At 37.0% G+C, this 22,540-nt stretch overlaps 1 protein-coding gene across 50 annotated transcripts in view; it reads left to right on the plus strand.

The window, feature by feature from the left end:
* Nucleotides 1–22,540, plus strand: part of LOC149216957 (chromatin-remodeling ATPase INO80-like) — a 228,672-nt gene that overhangs the window by 122,049 nt on the left and 84,083 nt on the right. For 49 of the 50 annotated variants that reach the window (XM_089392881.1, XM_089392893.1, XM_089392882.1 and 46 more), the window contains exons 2-6: nt 12,776–12,939; nt 13,127–13,204; nt 13,387–13,495; nt 22,226–22,302; nt 22,393–22,469. In XM_089392881.1, the coding sequence (XP_089249007.1) occupies nt 12,776–12,922 (147 nt within the window). In that variant the 3' untranslated portion in view covers nt 12,923–12,939; nt 13,127–13,204; nt 13,387–13,495; nt 22,226–22,302; nt 22,393–22,469. Of the gene's footprint in view, nt 1–12,775; nt 12,940–13,125; nt 13,205–13,386; nt 13,496–22,225; nt 22,303–22,392; nt 22,470–22,540 lie in introns of those variants that run through there. The other variant, XM_089392917.1, reaches the window with a different exon arrangement.

Consider the following 22,540-nt stretch of genomic DNA (forward strand, 5'->3'; position numbering starts at 1 on the left):
AAATAAACAATGTTCCACCAAGACTCCGGGACGGGGAGACGCGGGTGCGGGGAGATGCACAAGGGGGACGTGTGGGAGTACCCTTAAATTTTAGGGAAATTTAGGGGGGACAGGGGCACGTCGAGGTATATAATTTTTTTAATATATATATATATATATATATATATATATATATTCAAATTCATATTCAATAATGAAAGCATAAATACAATGAGACATACACAATTGAATTAAGTAATGAAATACATTGATCCATACTCATCATCCTTACTAATACATGCATGATTCATCCATAGACCATGAGATTCAATAATGAAATTCTCTGATACATATTCATCATTCATTATTCACCATTCTAGAATCTACATTGATTTAAAAGTTAAATTCATCATTCATCACTCTAGATTCTAAATTGATCAGACTGGTATACAATGCGACCCTGTGGGTATACGATGCAACCCAGCAGATGGATGCTTGCCCTCGCTGGACGCTGCGCTGCTTCCACTTCCAGGTGACGCTAGGCTGCTTCCACTTCCAGGTGCTTCTCGGTGTGGAGACCTTGCACTTGCCCTCGTTGTACATATCTTCCAGGTCGAATTTTACAAGCACACAAATTCTGTGGACTCACAAAAGATGAAGCCGAAGCTGAAAATTCAAGATTCTAGCAACCAAAGGTTCAACAATATCGTGTAAGACAGCCACAATTTCTGAGCAAACACTCTAGGATTCTCTACATTATCTTGGTGAGAGATCTCGAGAAAACACAAGAGGACAGGACTTGTGATGACCATGTAAGATACTTTCATAAAACCAAGAAAAGTTGATCTCGCGGCTCATAGATCAAAGTAGACAAACCCAAAAATAGTTACTTCCAATTCTTATTGTTTTCTTCTGAAATTTACTTCTGATTCCACACTTGGAGAGATCATTTTACAGTTATGAGTAATGACAAATAGAAGCAAGAAATATTTTGCTAAATTTTACATGTTCTATAAGTGTTTCTCCTTTAGCATGGTGAACTTCAGTAAATCCATACAATTCTGATAACAATGCAATAGGTGCAAACATTATTTAAATGTTATGGAACAACATGTTGAGCAGTTTTTGTGACATATTTTAGGCCCCAGTGCATTCAACAAAGCAGTGAGGGTGCAACGGTGGTTATGTTATAGTTCCGCAATATTGGATTATTTAGAGAGCACATGCATGTGCCAACCTCAGTTTATTAATTGATATTTCCAACAATGCAGACGATGGTTATGTGTTACATGTATACCTATCTGAAGAGTTTCAATCATAGTAGAACAAAGATGAAACAGACCTATAATTTATCGATATGTTATGTTAATACAAAGCCAGAGATGATTGTGTTACAATTCAGAATGGAATGTTCTTCAATATTCATGTTCCAAATGTGTATGATTGAATGTATCGTCTGCTTACTCCAAACATAATATTAGATTTTCTATCTTTTGGCAGTGTTAACATAATTCCTATGTAATGGCAGTGTTACAATGTCGACAACAGAACAATATGCATTACACCTAAGTCTGGAACCAAGGTCGATAACATAGCAATATGCATTACACCTAAGTCTGGAACCAATGTCGATAACATAGCAATATGCATTACACCTAAGTCTGGAATGTTACAATGGATGGTCTGGATCATTATGTCTTTCAAAATTATTAAATTTTTTATTTCACCTGGCACTTTTACATAGTTTGTACAAGTATAACGGATGCCATAGTAGAGGTGTGCGCTGCAAATAAGCATTCATTTTATTGCATCTAGGACAGAGAAATCATCTTGAAGGGGCTATAATGGATTAAATGATTCAAATAAATTCCAATGAGATTGAATTCAGGATGTTATAATAAAGGAGGACAATGCATCACATACCAGGCAAGGTTGAAGGTGGTAGTTAAATTGCAACTTCAAACTCTGGTTCTTGATTTCCAAGTTAAATCTAGAATGTAAATACAATGAACCTGCACATATGATTTGTGATTTACTCGGAGGTAGGTATCATGAGAGCCACAAGGCAAGGGAGGGAGTTAGTTTCTCAGACTGACCAGTAAAATTAAGGGGCCACAACGGTCTTAACGTATTTGGAATTAATTATGTTTCATGTTTTGTCGGCCAGCAAATTTTTTCTTCCAACCCATGACAAGGTTGTAATGCGTGTAAAAGCGAGAAGTGATTTTTAAATCGAGGGCAGAATTCGTTGAATTCCAATGTAAAGTATACAACTGATTTCCAAATCCTACATGTATGATTTCCTTGCAGATTGATATTTCCCATGAAGGGATGAATTTGATGTTCTATTTGAGATATTTGTTGCTCTGTCCATGTGTACTGACAACAAAATGGGTGGATCGAAGTGTGTCGCGTACTAGACGATCTCTAATACATGGAAAGGGTGTTGATTATGAAATAAGGACTCCCTATGACCTGTGCCATTTTTTTGACAAATTTTCGTGGATAGAGAGATATGAATGGAGGGAGGGAGAGTAGTTGATTGTTCTTCTTGTGCGGCTCAGAGTTTTGTATGAGCGTAGTTACTGTGTTTCCAACCTCTAGATGCAGGTCACTTTGTCTTGGGTTATGACTGTGTTACTATAATTTACCAAGTATGTCCAAAGAGATATAGGTGGTAGGCACTTCCTCCAATAACCTATGATCGAGCTCTGACTAGAGGGAAAGTAATTTTGGGTGTCGCATCAGCAGTCATGCAAGGAAAGCTTTATGTCATTGGCGGTGCTCTATTTTGTAAAGAAGCAATAAGGGATGTGTGGATGCATGATCCAAGGAAGAATAAGTGGACAAAGATGGCATCCATGTCAACTCCTCATTTTAGTTGCCTCATAGGAGTAATTGACAACAAACAATATGTAGTTGGAGGGTCTGGTATGTGCCATCTCACAGGTTATTCCCTCCTTTGCTTCTAAGTTTATGATCCCATTACAAACGCATGAAGGCATGAAATAAGTGCACGAGGTGCCATTGCTAGCAATATTTATAGTCATCTTAAACATGTAGTAGTGGTAGATGGGAATTTATGTGTAACAGGACCACACAGAATTTGAGGTCGTATGAATGGGGGCATGTACATTCTCATTACAAATACATGGTTTGAAATAAAGCCAGATTACATGAAGCATGGGGAATCCAAACACCATTATGGATGGAAAGATCTATATGATTGATTTTAATGGTTATAAACAATATGTTCATAGATGCACATAACTCCAAGAACGACCTAGAAATACGAGTTATGGTCGGAAAAAATATTTTTACGCCGTAAGGCGTTTCTATTTGAAATCAACTTTGCTTTTGGGTTACGTGTACATGTCTGAGCCTTTGATTTAAATGTTAGACGATGAAAATGATCTTACCCATCCAATTGATCAGACTGGTATACAATGCGACCCCGCGGGTATACGATGCAACCCAGCAGATCGATGCTTGCCCTCGCTGGACGCTGCGCTGCTTCCACTTCCAGGTGACGCTACGCTGCTTCCACTTCTAGGTGCTTCTCCGTGTGGAGACCTTGCACTTGCCCTCGCTATACATATCTTCCAGGTCGAATTTTACAAGCACACAAATTCCGTGGACTCACAGAAGATGAAGCCAAAGTTGAAAATTCAAGATTCTGGCATGGAAATTATTGGATTTACAGTAGGTCGCAAAGAGATGTGAAACATATAGCCAAAACCCATAAAGGCAATGCAAAGCACTAAAAGTTTAAAAGTTGCAAGAGCAAGTCATGGAGAGCCGTAGGGCTAACCCAACTACAAAAGATCAAAATACCCAAGAAATCCAGAGGGTAACGCATTTGCAAAAGGGCCAAAGAGCTGCAAGACCAGGTTGTGAATACCCTTCGACGTGGCCCTGCAACTAACGCACTTTTGTGGGAGCGAGAACTGCAACTCATTTGTGTGGGATTTTATTGGGACTACAATAATGACCATTTCACAATATTCTGAAAAAATCCATGTAAAGCAAGAATCGGTTCAAGACAAAGAGTAAAGAGAATTTGTTCGAGAATCGTGAAGAAGGTTTCTATTCGAGAATCATGAAGAAGGTTTCCTTTCATCGTGGTAAACCGGTTAGGGTGTTTTCAAACACACATCTATCAATCTCTGGTTTTCCAAAATCGTATTTTAAGTTCCTTCCGTTTTTTTAGAGGTAACGAGAAGCAAGTTACCAGGTTGATGTAAAACTGTTTTGCGCAAATCTGAATGTATCAGAGCAAGGTTTCAATCTTGGGACCTGTGAGTTATAAGTTCAATTACAAATAGAAACATTCAATGCCTAACTAACCTAATCTCCTTCCCTAGCTAGCCTAACCTACTTAAAACTGGCTTGAACGTGGGCTGTAGGACTGAATGTCCTTCCCAGATCTCCCGCACATCAAACTCCATAATTCTTGTAACCTCCCATGATCAGGCCTCAAATATTCCCGAGCGCACTCAGTACTTCATGCATGCATTTTTCCAAATGGGTGCTCTACTTCCATCAGAAATTTCAGCTGCATATGAGAATTCAAGCTCTCTTGGGTCAGTAAAGGATGCAGATACGAAGAATAATGATGTTGTCTATCAAGTCCATAATTTGGGGGTTTTTATTGCTTACGTGCAGGACGTGTTCGAGGACTTTGCATGCAGCTTGTCTTATCCTACCAATGGAAATGCAAGGTTGGAGAGTTTGGATGCCTGGAACAACTTAAGAATTCCAGAGGTCCAGAAATTTTCTCACTGAACGCACAATATGCATAAAGAAGGATGATTGTAAAGATATGTGTGCATCATCTGTGAGCTTACTAAAGTTCACATGACAGATTCATTCAATTTATTAGTTAACAACGGTGCTGCTGCTGGACAAGTGATATTCCATGTAAGGCATTTTAAGATCTTGTATTTCTACAGTAACTGTTTTTGCATTAATTATTGTTCATTGGAAGACTAATATTTTTGTCATGCGTATCTGAAAAATGCGACATGATCATTCCAGACACATTTTCACATTAGTCCAGAAGCATGCATGATAAACTTTGGAGGTCTGAGGTAAATACACAAATGCATCTTGTCTTTAATGCTCACGAGTAAGCTCATACATTTAAAGACCTCGATAAAAGGCATTAGAATAAGATATAAGAGAGGAGTGACGTCTTTTAATCTACCCTATTGCAATGGGGGTATACTTGTTTCAATCAAAAAAGAGTTAAACAAGATGCCAAGATGCTTGAGGCCATGAAGTTCCCCCTCGATAACCCCTGGAAGTATGATCGTAAGTATATATTGGCTTAGTTAAAGGGAAACGAGCAGCCAGGGGCAGCATCAACTTCAGAGTTATTACATGTAATGAACAAGACACCTAGGTGCTTTGATTTTTTATGCTTTTTACATAGATTTTAAATAAAAAGAGTAAATCTCTGTTGTATACATTTTCAAAGAGATGCAGTGTATTTGTGTTTTTTTTACACAACTTTTTTAATTACATGAAAGTGAAAGGAGATTTACAATATTGCACTTATTAGATATTAAATAAATTTTCTCATTGAACACACAATATGCATAAACGAGCTTACTGAAGTTCACATGACAGATTCATTCAATTTATTAGTTAACAACGGTGCTGCCGCTGGACAAGTGATATTCCATGTAAGGCATTTTAAGATCTTGTATTTCTACATTAAATGTTTTTGCATTAATTATTAGCACATTCAGTACTTCATGTATGCATCTTGCCAAATGGGTGCTCTAATTCCATTAGAAATTTCAGTTGTATATGAGAATTCAGGCTCTCTTGGGTCGGTATGGGATGCAAATACAAAGAATAATGATGTTGTCTATCAAGTCCAGAATTTGGGGGTTTTGAATGCTCATGTGTAGGACGTGTTCGAGGACTCTACATGCAGCTTGTCTTCTCCTACCAGTGGAGATGCGAGGTTGGAGGGTTTGGATGCCTAGAACAACTTAAGAATTCCAGAGGTCCGAAAATTTTCTCATTGAACACAAAACATGCATAAAGAAGATGATTGTAAAGATCTTGTATTTCTACAGTAACTGATTTTGCATTAATTATTAGCGCATTTAGTACTTCATGCATGCATCTTGCCAAATGGGTGCTCTATTTCCATCAGAAATTTCAGCTGCATATGAGAATCCAGGCTCTTTTGGGTCAGTATGGGATGCAGATACAAAGGATAATGATGTTGTCTGTCAAGTCCAGAATTTGGGGGTTTTGAATGCTCACGTGCAGGACGTGTTCGAGGACTCTGCATGCAGCTTGTCTTCTCCTACCAATGGAGATGCGAGGTTGGAGGGTTTGGATGCCTGGAACAACTTAAAAATTCTAGAGGTCCGAAAATTTTCTCATTGAACGCACAATACGCATAAAGAAGATGATTATAAAGATATGCGTGCATCATCTGTGAGCTTACTGAAGTTCACATGACAGATTCATTCAATTTATTAGTTAACAATGGTTTTGCTGCTGGACAAGTGATATTCCATGTAAGGCATTTTAAGATCTTGTATTTCTACAGTAATTGCTTTTGCATTAATTATTATTCATTGGAAGACTAATATTTTTGTCATGTGTATCTGAAAAATGCGACATGATCATTCCAGAGACATTTTCACATTATTCCCAGAAGCATGCATGATAAACTTTGGAGGTCTTCCTAGAAACATGCATGATAAACTTTGGAGATCTGAGGTAAGTACACAAATGCATCTTGTCTTTAATGGTCACGAGTAAGCTCATACATTTGAAGACCTCAATAGAAGGCATTAGAATAAGATATAAGAGAGTAGTGACGTCTTTTAATCTACCCTATTGCAATGGGGGTATACTTGTTTCAATAAAAAAAGAGTTAAACAAGATGCCAAGATGCTTGAGGCCATGAAGTTCCCCCTAGATAACGCCTGGAAGTATGATCGTAAGTATATAATGGCTTAGTTAAAGGGAAACAAGTAGCCAGGGGTAGCATAACTTCATAGTTATTGCATGTAATGAACTTGACACCTGGGTGCTTTGATTTTTGATGCTTCTTACATAGATTTTAAATAAAGAGTGTAAATATATGTTGTATTCAAATAGATGCAGTGTATTTGTGTTTTTTTACACAACTTTTTTAATTACATGAAAGTGAAAGGAGATTTACAATATTTCACTTATTAGATATTAAATAAATTTTCTCATTGAACACACAATATGCATAAAGAATATGATTGTAAAGATATGCGTGCATCATCTGTGAGCTTACTGAAGTTCACATGATAGATTCATTCAATTTATTAGTTAACAACGGTGCTGCTGCTGGACAAGTGATATTCCATGTAAGGCATTTTAATATCTTGTATTTCTACAGTAACTGTATTTGCATTAATTGTTAGCGCATTCAGTACTTCATGCATGCATCTTGCCAAATGGGTTCTCTACTTCCATTAGAAATTTCAACTCCATATGATAATTCAGGCTCTCTTCGGTCGGTATGGCATGCAGATACAAAGAATAATGATGTTGTCTATCAAGTCCAGAATTTGGGGGTTTTGAATGCTCACGTGCAGGACGTGTTCAAGGACTCTGCATGCAGCTTGTCTTCTCCTACCAATGGAGATGCGAGGTTTGAGGGTTTGGATGCCTGGAACAAGATATTGAACGCACAATATGCATAAAGAAGATGATTTTAAAGATATTGTATTTCTACAATAATTGTTTTTGCATTAATTATTAGCACATTCAGTACTTCATGCATGCATCTTGCCAAATGGGTTCTCTACTTCCATCAGAAATTTCAGCTGCATATGAGAATTCAGGCTCTCTTGGGTCGGTATGGGATGCAGATACAAAGAATAATGATGTTGTCTATCAAGTCCAGAATTTGGGGGTTTTGAATGCTCACGTGCAGGACGTGTTCGAGGACTCTACATGCAACTTGTCTTCTCCTACCAATGGAGATGCGAGGTTGGAGGGTTTGAGAATTCCAGAGGTCCGGGAATTTTCTCATTGAATGCACAAAATGCATAAATAAGATGATTGTAAAGATATGCGTGCATCATCTGTGAGATTACTGAAGTTCACATGACATATTCATTCAATTTATTAGTTAACAACGATGTTGCTGCTGGAAAAGTGATATTCCATGTAAGGCATTTTAAGATCTTGTATTTCTACAGTAACTGTTTCTACATTAATTATTAATTCATTGGAAGACTAATATTTTTGTCATGTGTATCTGAAAAATGCGACATGATCATTCCAGACACATTTTCACATTATTCCCAGAAGCATGTATGAAAAACTTTGGAGGTTTGAGGTAAGTACACAAATTCATCTTGGCTTTAATGGTCATGAGTAAGCTCATACATTTGAAGACCTTGATAGAAGGCATTAAAATAAGATATAAGAGAGGAGTGATGTCTTTTAATATACCCTATTGCAATGGGGGTATGCTTTTTTCAGTAAAAAAAGAGCTAAACAAGCTGCCAAGATGCTTGAGGCCATGAAATTCTCCCTAGATAACCCCTGGAGGTATGATCGTAAGTTTATAGTGGTTTAACTAAAGGGAAACAAGCAGCCAGGGGCAACATCAACTTCAGAGTTATTCCATATAATGAACAGGACACCTGGGTGCTTTTATTTTTTATGCTTCTTACATAGACTTTAAATAAAAAGAGTAAATCTCTGTGGTATACATTTTCAAATAGGTGCAGTGTATTTGTGTTTTTTTGTACACAACTTTTTTAATTACAAGAAAGTGAAAGGAGATTTACAATATTGCACTTATTAGATATTAAATAAATTTTCTTATTGAACACACAATATGCATAAAGAAGATGATTGTAAAGATATGCGTGCATCATCTGCGAGCTTATCGAAGTTCACATGACAGATTCACTCAATTTATTAGTTAACAACGGTGTTGTTGCTAGACAAGTGATATTCAATGTAAGGCATTTTAAGATCTTGTATTTCTACAGTAACTGTTTTTGCATTAATTATTATTCATTGGAAGACTAATATTTTTGTCATGTATATCTGAAAAAATGCGACCTGATCATTCTAGACACATTTTCACATTATTCCCAGAAGCATGCATGATAAACTTTGGAAGTCTGAGGTAAGTACACAAATGCATCTTGGCTTTAATGGTCACGAGTAAGCTCATACATTTGAAGACCTTGATAGAAGGCATTATAATAAGATGTAAGAGAGTGGCGTCTTTCAATCTTCCCTATTGCAATGGGGGGTATGCTTTTTTCAATCAAAAAAGAGCTAAACAAGCTGCCAAGATCCTTGAGGCCATGAAGTCCCCCGTAGATAACTCCTGGAAGTATGATCATAAGTTTATAATGGTTTAGCTAAAGGGAAACAAGCAGCCAGGGGCAACATAAACTTCAGAGTTATTGCATGTAATGAACATGACGCCTGGGTGCTTTGATTTTTGATGCTTCTTACATAGATTTTAAATAAAAAGAGTAAATCTTTGTTGTATACATTTTCAAAGAGATGCAGTGTATTTGTGTTTTTTTTACACAACCTTTTTTAATTACAAGAAAGTGAAAGGAGATTTACAATATTGCACATATTAGATATTAAATAAAATTTCCCATTGAACACACAATATGCATAAAGAAGATGATTGTAAAGATATGTGTACATCATCTACGAGCTTACTAAAGTTCACATGACATATTCATTCAATTTATGAGTTAACAACGATGCTGTTGCTGGACAAGTGATATTCCATGTAAGGCATTTTAAGATCTTGTATTTCTACAACAACTGTTTTTGCATTAATTATTATTCATTGGAAGAATAATATTTTTGTCATGTGTATCTGAAAAATGCGACATGATCGTTTGAGACACATTTTCACATTATTCCTAGAAGCATACATGATAAACTTTGGAGGTCTGAGGTAAGGACACAAATGCATCTTGGCTTTAATGGTCACGAGTAAGCTCATACATTTGAAGGCCTTGATAGAAGGCATTAGAATAAGATACAAGAGAGGAGTGACGTCTTTTCTAAGTGATTAGATTTAGATATTGTTTGGAAGGGTAATATTTCAGGAAAATCTCAAACAATATTTCCTTGATCCCTCTTGATTCGTAAATATGTATTGTTGTTGCAATAAATTTTCATCATTTGTTGTTGAATGGTGAATAATGAAGCACACTTTCAGAAAAAGTCTAGACTAACATAGCTTTGATTGAATAATTCACAGTTAAATTTACTTTCAGAGGTGAAGGGAATAAAAGTTGGCTGGCATTACTTACAAAGAAAACAATAGAATCTTGGGAAAAAATGATGGTCTTGTTATTAAAGTTGGTTTATCTCTGGTTATTATCCCTGAAATATTCTTGTATATTTTACAGAATGTTTGTTGGAGATACCTCTATTTGAATCGAAAGACCTCTCTTCTTGCAGAATGTATTCGGGGAACATTATCAGCTCTGCAAACTGCATAATTTGGGCCATTCTAAGAGAATCCAAATTCTTGTTCAGCTGCATATGGTTGTCTAATTGATGTTATTAGACTTTGATTCTACAGGTTCATGTAATTTTCAAACATGTAAGCTGAACAATAAGCTATGTTTTGAAAGATTCAACTTTTGCCATGGTGGTGAAGTCATACTAACATATTTACAACAATTCTTTATGGAGTCCAACTTATAAGTGCCAATACCTTTACTCTTTCCTTTAGGCCGTGTCCTTACAAAGGTCTTGAATAAGGAATGTAAACTAGAACAATATTATATGATTTTTTTGTTATTTCCAATTATTTCTCTAATTTCAACACAATTTGATATCGTAGTCTACGGGTTGCTTCAATTAATCTGCGGACATTCATTTATAGACATTGGTAAAGTATCCATTAGTTGATTTTGAAATTTGAAATACACCCATGACACTGGTAATGCCTCCTTCACGATCATAATTTTTTTAAACTACTGGTTGATTTTTATTAGATCTGGATAGTGTCATTGTAACACTGAACTTGAGAGTTGTGAAATAACTTTACATGGCTATAAAAGAGAGAGGAATGGTCTAGAAGCTTCTTTGCAGAGAGTTGGTCAAGAAAAAACAAATTTGGAGGACCACCTTAGCTCACTGAAATAAACATTGAGAAATTCAGATACTGGTGTGGATACGCTGAAACGTTGTCAAGATGAGCTAGAGAGAACAGTTTCATCCCTCGAGTTCACATTGGAGGACAAGCTTACTTAATTATCAGCCTTTTCTGAGATAAATCAGGCTTATGATACTCTGCCTGATCCACAAAAGAGAAAAGCATATGATAATCTGCACCTCATACCCAAGTTTGACATTTCCAGGGTTGCTTTTGGTTATGTATTAGAGACGAATAAGACCTTTCAAGCTCGTACATTCTAGAGAAGGCCAAGGACCACGATCTGTGGTGAAAATTTTCAGGCTGCTTGAATTTACTTTTGTAATCTGCTCCCTATTTATGTATGGTGTGATGCTTGGACCCATGCCCTCTTGTTTAATATATGTTATTATGTATATAGTTCTTTATGATGGGCCGACCTTGTACTTAGTTTTGGTGGGATATTTGTCTAGAGCATTCTTACTGCTATCATAGTAGTCAATATGGTCACTAATCACATGCACATCATTGGATAATGGAGATCATCACAATGCAGCTTGCTGCAAGAATGCTTGGAACATTGAAGAAGCCATCAGATTTTTTGTGCCTCTTTCCATCTGTCCCTTCCCTCAACAATGGCTTACAACATCTATGGTATTTTATACAAAATTTTATGCAAGAACAAGATATCCATGCCTAACAATCAACTTGACTTATCATGACTTTAATCTTTATATAAAAAAACATAGATAGATAGATACATTGATTTTGATTAGAATTGTAACTTGTTTCCAAAATTGATTTTTATACAATATCTATCATATGTTTATTGTAAATATTATCTAGCACCATTCATAAGTTGTTTCCAAAGAAAGTACCTTCATCATTCTCATTTGTGTCCTCATACACTCATACAGTGATCACAAGCCTATTTCCCAGGTCTTTATATTGTTATTTGTCATGGTAATAAATGTTGATTGAATGATCTTGAACATTGTAAATATATAATTTTGAAACATTGTAATGATGTGTAGAGATTGCATTGATTTTACAAGACACTTCAAGCTACTAGTTCCTTTTCTATTGCCTTACGGCGTGTTCTTTGCAACATATGGTGCAAATGCTAGTTCTAGGAGAGCGCGCACTTGTGACAGACGACATTTGTTTTCTTGTGCAGGAGATTGGTGTAATATGATATTTCTAGGAGAGCGCGCACTTGTGACAGACAGACGACATTTGTTTTCTTGTGCAGGGGATTGCTGTAGAAGAAGCACTGTTTGTACAGGAGCTTGCTGTCGAAGAAGCACCGTTTGTTTTCTTGTGCAGGAGATTGCTGTTGAAGAAGCACTGTTTGTACAGCAGCTTGTTGTTTTTACACGATGCCATGGCCTCTTAAGCGCCCAAAACCACAAAACCGCCCAGTTTTAAACCCCAGATATTTGCTGCATGCTTTGCTTTCCATACCATAAATATTTGCTGCATGCTTTGCTTTCCGTACCATAAATCTTTGCTGCATGCTTTGCTTTCCATACTGCAACTGCGTTTAAGACAGTGCAGTGCTATTAAATGTAATGTCGATTTTTTTTCATGGTGTTTGTGTAACAAGGGTTAGTATTGTGGCATTTAAATTTTTTAACACATTTTCAGGTTAGTTTGACGGGACATCCATCTCCTCTGGCAACTGGAAACCAATTTCGGTCTCGGGTTCCAGATATATCGTTGCGTTTTGTTCCACACTCGTCAGTCTCGGGGTCATTGCTGCATTTTCTCTTTGAAATTGCCTTTCCATCTTGATCTTTACATGTTACCCGGTGAGCAGACTCTTTCGGATATAAATATCATCAATATTTATGATGCCCGTTCCACGCCAAGAGGATTATTCTTTACTCTCTCTTTTTTTTTTACCAGTGAATTTCACCCCTGCTTTTTTCTGCGTTATTCTTTACTCTCTCTTTTTTTACCAGTGAATTTCACCCCTGCTATTTTCTGCATTTCTAGGTGATGGGAATCTACTTTGTTAAACAACCGACCAGTGAATTTTGCCCCTACATTTTCATCCTGCTACTTCTTATCATGGTGAGTACTTTAAATCAAATTTCTCTACCCTATGACTGATTATACATTATAGATTTATTTCTGGAATAAGATTTTGGTGTCATGGCATTTAATTTTTCTTCAGGAATACTATGACCGAGTCCTATTTAGAATTTCAATTTTCAGTTGATTGGTTTATCATTAGTTTTTATGCGCATTTTCAGGTTCCTTTGACAGGACATCGAGTGAACTTGGGCCGGAGAAAAGGAAAGCGCACATGTCAGAAAGGCACGAGGACAGACCAACGTGACTTGGAAGGTGGAAGCGCAAGAGGTGAGTCAGATCCATTCGAAATTCACCCTTGATAATTACCAGCTCATTAAAATGAAATAGGCGTACTGACTGAAATGAAACCCTGTTTGTTATATCTATGGCTTATACCATCCTTGGCAACGTTCTTACTGTTCATATTAGTTTTGGCATTGTCCTGGCTGCTCATACACATTATGTAAACGGATGATGAAATTCCTAAACTCTCCGTGTGTAGAATGGTCCTTGAGTAATGTTAATGAATGGATGGGTTATTATGTCCTAGTGTGCTACTGCTTGGTTGGCATTAATTTCCCTAGGGCAGAAAACTTACAGCCATTCTGCTGGCTAGTCACTTCTAACAGGTGAAATGTGAGAATATTTGGGATGGCTCTCATATCCCATAACATTGCAAAATAACTTTGAAACCCTTTGACTTCCATTAAACATAGTTATTGCTTAGTTCTCTAGGGTTCTTAGCTAAACCGAGGGTGGAGGATTATACTCTGGAGTCCCTCAGTATCTAATGGGTGGAGGCCTACACTGGTTTCCATTACTGAATAATCAGTTATAGTACCCTCTGGATTCCCAACATAGGGTGGTGGTACTGAAGCGGCAATTCTTCTGGGTGGAGACACTCTGAGTCTGGAATCCCTTTAATGGCTGATGGGTGGAGGAGGATTTTCTCTGGAATCCCGGTATAAGCTTACCTTTGCAGGGTGGAGGTGGAAAAAACCTCTGGAATCCCTGGTTTGGTCCTAGGCTAGGGGGTGGCAGCTGCTCTATTGACAGACTGTCAATGGTTGGGAGGAGAATTAGGGTCCTGATGCTATTACCAATCTAATGGATTTTGAATCAATATATTTACCAATATACCTCTGCATAATGATGCAAGGTCTTAACAAGTTTGGGCCATCAGGCACTGTAACAGACCTTGTGAAATTAGGGAGGGAATTTTCTTACTGTCTCAAATATAATCTTTGAGTGTGATAGGAAGAATACATCAAAATTATTTAAAGGCACATTGCTAGCTTTTGTACATTGACTGTGACCTAATATAACTCTGTTCTGGGCAATTTGCAGCTCTGAGATTCTCTTACAATTGTTCTAGTAACATGTGTTCTTTCTAATGATTGTGCAATTATTAATCTCCCGATATATAAGTATACAGTGGAAAAGAAAAAGACTCATGCTGAATCAATTACTGTGGTTATAACTTGGGCTTTTTCACATAAATAGCAAGAGAGAACTCGTGACAGCAAGTGATCCTTGCAACTTCGAATTATGAAGTCACCCACTAGTATTGCACGGTCTCAATGTGTTAATACGATCAATAAAAGAACACAAGCAATCTGCTATCACACATAGGTAGTTGACAAGTATTGTTTCAAACTGCTGATATGAAAATGTTGTTACCTTTTAATACGTTGCTACATCATGAACTGTCAGCAATAGCTGTAGCAATTGCATTATTATAACATGTTGTTATATCCTCTGTTTAAAATTCTTGTATATACAACTTCACTATAAGATTTTGGGTAACAATGTAAGTTGTTTTATTACTACTACAAACTGTTGGAATAAAACCCAATATGCTGTAAAGTTTAAGCCTGTAAGAATCCAGGGTATTACCTATATGGTGACTACTACTCAATGGTTGATGCTATGACATCTAGAGAAATATGAATAATTGCAAAGTTTATGTGCGTGCCTTTCATACTGATTGATGGATTTATGCACCAATGTTACATTAGTGCTGGGATTCGATCTGCATGTCAAGGATGTATAGATTGCCTTACAGGCAATCCCTGTGACATATTTGATAGTATTCTACAGTTGTGTGAATGTTTCGTATATTGATGGTCTGTCTATTATTTTCCTCACTGTCATATGGTTCCAGCATGGTTAGATTTGCTTTAACAAGTTTACATGTGATGGAGATCATTGTCTTCATTGCTCTAGCCTCCTTGGACATACATTATACATATCACATGGAGGATGTCTCATCCTTGTTGAGCTGAGTTTTTGGGAGATGTTTTCATGTGACATCACTGATTTTATTTTATGTATACTTGATTATATGCAATCAAACTAATAAAAGGATATTCTATATTTATCCATTCCTAGGTTAGATCTGGGGAATAAACTCCAATAATATCATTTTATTGATGGAAGGTTTGAACCAAGAACGCTATAAAAGCAAGTCTACTCCATTTGTAATGGTTGTTCAAAGATTGAATATTTGAGGTTTTGGTGCATTTTGTATTGTATCTGTCTTAGTTGTTGAATGGTTTGGTAATGTACCTTGGAGAATAAGGATACTATCTACTGTTTATGCCTATTATATCTACATTTCGTTGTTTTATAGCGTTCTTGGTTCAAACCTTCCATCAATAAATTAATATTATTGGAGTTTATTCCCCAGATCTAACCTGGGAATGGATAAATAAAGTATATCCTTTTATTAGCTTGATTGGATATAATAAAATATACATAAAATAAAATCAGTGCTGTCACATGAAAACATCTCCCAAAAACTCAGCTCAACAAGGATGAGAGTCTTTATCACTGAAAGGGTTCATGGGAATATATCTATCTTTCTCCTTGCTTGGTTGTATGCACATGTGATCATTTCTTGGTACATCTAGACTTCATACTCTTTGAGCTTAACAACAATAACAAACTCCTTTAATACATTTTCTGGACATTAGGACAGCAAGGATTACATTGATTAAACTTGAAATTTGTAGCCTTGTCCATTGACCACAGAGCACCAATGCCACCTTACAGCCACACTTGTTTTAAGTTCAGTCCTCAAATCTGGGAGACACCTAAGAAAATCTTATTCCCCATCTGTCCCTTAGTCTAATAATATTCCTTACTGCAAATTAAGAAAGTTATGCTTAATTATATGCTTAATTATACTTAAATAAATTTGCTAAGTAAGCTGCATCACAACATCTCTAGGAACAGATTTATACATCTTGATTTTATACATTATGTTGGAGTTGTTTCCCGAATTCACAAATTTATCCAGCTATAATACTTATTTAAATCTGTGAAAGGGTTTTGTTACAACTATTTTATTTTTCTAGTATAATTATTTATTAGTATTAATGGGATGGGGTTAAATGATTAAGGTGGGATATTGCCATGTGCATACTTATTTATTAATGTAAATGAGTGATAAATAATCCTTTAGACCAACATCAAATTTAAATATAGCATGAAACTTTTGTTTATATGTAAGAAATTTACATATAATATGAAAATTTAGTGTATATTTAAGAGACATGTTCAATATAGTGTTGTTTTCTTGATTGAAAGTTATATTTAATTATTTTGAAAGTTTAAACATTTAGTTGTTTGTCTCAAATTATAGATAATGAATGAAAAGTTACACTAAAGAGTTAAATTATTGGTTGGCTTTTATATAGAAAATTAATTTGAAAAATATTTTATTTTACATGTTAATACATTTTATTTACATATTTCTTTTGAATTTTTCATTCCCTATAAATTCTTGTAAAGATTTCATTATTGGACTTTGTTTTAAGTTGTAACTGTTGCAATAATTTTATTCCAAGATGGCTGATATTCTAATTAAGTAGTGGAATCTCTTTTCAAGGTGATCAAAGTAATGTTATGGATGTGAAAGGATGAATTCTTCTTGACAAATCTTTCGTGGGGCCTCATTTTATATTTTATTGTACATGTGGCAAAGCCACTTGCATTTTTTTATTATTTTTTTATTTAATTACATAGTTCTAGAATTTAGATAAGGTCCAACGGATTTTATAAAAATATCATTTTAATGAAAAAGGGAGTCATTACCTCTATATAAAGGAAGGACTTCCGCATTTGTAAGTCATGGTTGGATAGCGGGAGTATTCCTCTCCCGAGAGCTTAATGAAAATCTTTTTGGTGCCATTGGGGTTTTGTGTTTACTATGTTTCAATCTAGCATGTCTTCTTTTCTTCATTCCATTTGCAATTTTTTCTAAGGTTTAAATCGTAATGGATTCAGGACCACTAGAAGGCGTAGTGAGATCGATCCATCGAGGGACAATGATAATGTGGAATGGGGTGTCATAGACACATGTTTTGACATCCCCTTTGTTGGCTTGAAGTAGTCACCGAGCTTGTTTGCTAGGTGGACCTTCAAGGGTCCCCTTAGTTAATGCTTGGCTTATTTTATGCTATAATTGATCCTTTGTCTGAGGGAAATCCTATTGAGGATCCCTTTATAGTGGGTTCTTGACCTTGTGGTTTACCTTGATGGCTGAGAAGCTACCCATCTCTTTGATACTATTTCATGTCCATTATTCTGGACAATCGACCTAAGGAGGTTCATGCTTCTTGATATCCTCTTGTCCTAACATTCCTTTGATTCCATTGCCCTTGAATGTTGGCATTGGTCTTCACATCCCTCCATCACCCCTATTCCCCTTTATCTCTTAAAAACCCAATTTATTCACTGAGGTTACTTGTGATATCACCTTCTTCCAAATTGTTTATGCCACAATGAGTCTTAGGGGAGTCCCCCTCCAAGGTGGAGCAAAGTTGGCCTAAAGAAGCAAGGTAGATTATTGAGGTGATAGTGGGTGACCTACCAATGTTCCACTTGGATTCTACAAATGTGGGTTGCAACTTTCATCAATTTAACGTACAATTTTACTGATAATACGTGGCAACGTCTCAAAAATGGTTATAGAAAACCAAAGCAAAAGCTAAATATGTAAACATGAAAATCCCCTTGCTCCTTTGTAATAATTATCAGTGAGGGTTGACATTAACATGGAATTCTCTCCAACAAGTTTTCCAAATAATCATGCCATTCAATGAGGGTTGACATTAGCATTTGGTGGCAATGTATAATTTTTTTTATAGAAAATCAAAGCAAAAGCTAGATATGTAAACATGAAGATCCCCTTGGAATTTTGAATTTTGTCAATTTGTGTGCTATTTCATCTCAATTATCAATCCCCAATCAAATATTTTCTCCCTATATAGGGTGTAGTAGATAACATACAAAACACACATTATCATTACAATTATGGAATACTCTCCTCATGCCATATTTTCTCTTAGCGGGATATCAAGAGAGTAGTCGAAGCCATGATCATCAATAGAGCAACAAATGAGGATGGCTTTTGAGCAGAATTCCTGAAGCATGATATCTAGTCTCTTAAGATCTATATTTCCAATCTATTCAACCATGTTGTTTCTTCTAGCTTCACCCCTGCTTGATCCACAAATTAGGGAGCAATTATGAGTTGAACAACTACCTAACTGTCATGGTGGGCCACACCTTCTTGAAGCTTTATGCCATAGGCTTGCATCAGTGGATTTTTGAGGAGCTAGAGAGACATCTCATAGCTAGAGGATAGGTAGGCTTTTGCCTAAGTTACTAGATGATTGACCACATCTTCACACTTCGAGCCATTATTGAGGAAGCTCGTCATCGCTCTTTGAAAGTCTATTGTTGCTTTGTTGACTTTAGAAAAGCATTTGACACTGTGCCCAGGGAGGCATTATTCGAGAGGCTTTGGGACATTGGCATATCTGAGACTCTTCTGGTAGCCATCATGAGACTATATGAGTCAGTTTTGGTTCACATCAAGGTGGCACATGGCCTTTTTGACTTTATCCAGAGTAACGTTGGGGTAAAACATGGGCGCCTCCTCTTGTTGACCTTCTTCGGGATTTACAATGATGATTTGGAATTTTTCCTCCCATCCAAAAGGGGGATGGGTGCCTTCTATATCAGGGTTGATCTTCCTACTCCCTTTCGCAGATGACTAGGTCTTGTTGGCATCTACTCCCGAGGACCTGTAGAGATAGATCGACATCCTGGCTAGCTTTTGTGACGTTCGACAGTTGACAATCAACCTAGGTAAAACCAAGGTTATGATCTTCAATGCTTCGAAGAAAACTCTTACAAACATGCATTGCTACTTTCAGGGGGAAAAGGTTGAGATCAACACATCATACATCTATATAGGAGTACATTTCACATACCTCGTTTTAGTATGCGGAAAGCCTTCCAGACTCAGCTTAGCAAAGGGTATGGTTCCTTGGCCCTTGTCAAGAGATAATGCTTCCAAAGTCAGTTTTGGGACATCTTGTCCAAACTCTACTTCACGGACGTGATTATTAGACCCACAATCCACCATGGCTCCGAGATCTAGGGGTTGATCTTGGTACAGAAAGACTGGTCTAGATGGAGAGAGTCCAAACCTTGCTTCTTAGGTGCATCATTCGAAATTTCGATGCAAACGTACATTCCTGCAGCCCATTATTCAAGAAGAGTTTGGTGCCCACCCCTTCCACGGTTCCACCTTGACGTCATATTTTGCTAGGTTTCTTTCCTCCACAGGGTCACATATTTTAGAGATTTGGATGTTGGGAGAGACCAGTTCCCCTACCTTGCACCTTGTTCCTCAGAGGCCCTTGCTTCAACTCACCCCTTAATCCAAACATGAGGTTGGTTCTCGAATGTTTCTCAACTTCTCAAGACACTGACCATCTCCCCATAATGTCTTCCCCCCCTCAAATTCTCCCTTGCTACACCTAGCCATCTCATGTTTCCCAAACAATTATTGAATCAATCCATCGGAGAGGATATCTATAGATTGTACTTTCAGGTCACTTGGACTCCCCCCCCGCACGACGGGCTTGGGCTCGAGGACGTCCTTCTACCTTGATTATTTCCTAGAGTTACAAGATGGAATCATCGTTTTCCCCCCATACATGTGCAAATATTGGTTGCACTCGCTTAGGATCCCTTTGGGCCAACTTTGGGTTGGTTCTCATCGACTCCGAGCAGAGATTGATCACCATATACTAAGATCTAATATGATCTACTAGGTGCGCCACCTTTAGGAGCCAGAGATAGAGCAACACCTAATTTTTAGGTACCCCATATACTATGAGATCAGAGGGCACTACCGCTACCTCTATATAGATTCAGGAGGATCCCTCTCTACCTTATTTCAGTATCCTGACTGAACATGCCTAGCCCTCTTCATCAAAGAGATATTGAGACATAGATCTCAAATCCTGCATACCTTGCCTCATTAGGTGCTGTTTCAAACGATCACATCATATTTTCAGGTTAATCTAGTTGAGCGAAGCTACAAGTGATGAACTAAGTTCTAAGGTATTTCAAATTGTATAATAGTGAGACCTTGGGTCTCCCCTTAGCCCCCTCCTTTGGGAGGCCAACTGGTGTCCTCGAGACCTTTGCGGAGGTGTTGAACATCACATCAGTTCACTCACACCCAAAGCGTTAGAGGGATTAGTTCCAGATGGTTCTTGTGTAGGGTGGGCCCCCAACAAACTCCTCCCTGGTCCTAGTGGGGCAGCGAATGACTTATCCAAAGCTTATTTCCTTTGGCCTCAAATGCTAGGAATATCCCTTGCTCCTACACCCCCAGGATCATGCAATTAAACACATCATTGGATGCAGATGACTCTAATAGCGTGTCAACGCCACTATCACCCTCCTTGTCGCCCGCTGTCAGACTCTGGCATTGTTGACATCATCAACCTCCAACCTTGGACTTATTCACTTAGTCTTTTTTTACATCACTAGGAGATTTTGATCTGGTTTTATACATATTTATGAAGCTATCTTATGATTGTATCCTGCTTTACTTAATTTTGTCCTAGATTTAGCTTTAGCATTTTCTAAAAGTTGTGTTTCCTCTGCCACATTATACTCATATTGGATATATCCTTCTTCAATCCCATTGACCTATTTTGGTGGTCATTTGTTAGACATAAATAAAATTATCTTATCTTATCTCCAACAAGTTTTGCAAATAGCCATACCATTTCCTTGTAAGGGTAAGCTAGAGTTGACATTAGCATTTGGTGGTCATGATGTAGGTTACTAGAGTGCCCATGCGAAAGATCACATTGGATTTGCTTATAGTCTTACATACAGGCAACCAACTCAAGCCCTTGGGCTTGAACACGAGCTCCAATGTCTAGTGACGAGCCTTTAAACATCAACACGAAATGCAAAATTTTGATGCGAGATGCTAAAAGAGGCTCTTCCTCAAACCAAGAGGGAACAAAACATCATTTAACCTACCTAAAGGCATGCAGAAAAAGATGGCTCCCAATCCCATCAAATGGTAGGTAGCATCATCCCCTAGCTCTACACACATTCCAAGACACAATAAGATAGGCATATTTGACTGTTGGTTCACAAGCACGCCCCCACACATCATACCCTAGAGAGGGGGGTAAGGTTGAGCAAGCAAGCATACTGACCCTTCAACCAAACAAACATTGTGTTAACAGATGACACTGCCTACATGTGGCCATGCCCATTACATTCTAGGATTTTGGTTGTTCCATATGTTTAAATATGGTTAGCTCCCTCCTACAAAAAAAATGACCGCTTCGATTAAAACATTGATTGTATTATTCCTAGTAGAAGTACTTTTAGTTTATAAAAATTATAAATGGACTCGATTTGGTTATGCACTTGTTTACGAGGTTGTCCTATTCTTGTATCCTTCTTTACTTCATTTTTTCCTAGATTTAGCTTTGGAGTTTTCTAGGAGTTGCGTTTTCACTCCCGCATTGTACTCGTACTAGATGTATCCTTTAGTTTCATTGACCTAGTTTTGTGGTCATTTGTTGGACATTAGCAAAATTATCTTATCTTATTTTATCCTATATTATCTCTCTAGTTTAAGTCGTATTACAATTTTAATATTTTATTGTGTATTCGCTGCAGATGCCTTGTTCTGATGAGCACAAACATGCAAAATACAAAATGGACTATCTCCCTTTATATAACAAACTCAAAGAGAGGTATGTTTCCTATTACGAATAATTATTGTGTTTGACTATCCAATTTGGCTTGTATAATGATTCTAATATTTTATTATGTATCTGTTGTAGATGGCTTATTCTAGTCAACATGAGTAAATGGAATACAAAATGGACAATCCATCTTTATAAAACAAACTCTAAGGGAGGTACATTTCCTATTATGAATAATTAGTAGTTTTGAAATATGTTTACCCTTACCATTTGTGTGTATTTTAGC

This window comes from Pinus tabuliformis, chromosome 1_1, assembly GCF_031772625.1.
Source record: "Pinus tabuliformis cultivar Carrire ecotype Pingquan chromosome 1_1, CPIR1, whole genome shotgun sequence".
NCBI lineage: Eukaryota > Viridiplantae > Streptophyta > Pinopsida > Pinales > Pinaceae > Pinus > Pinus tabuliformis.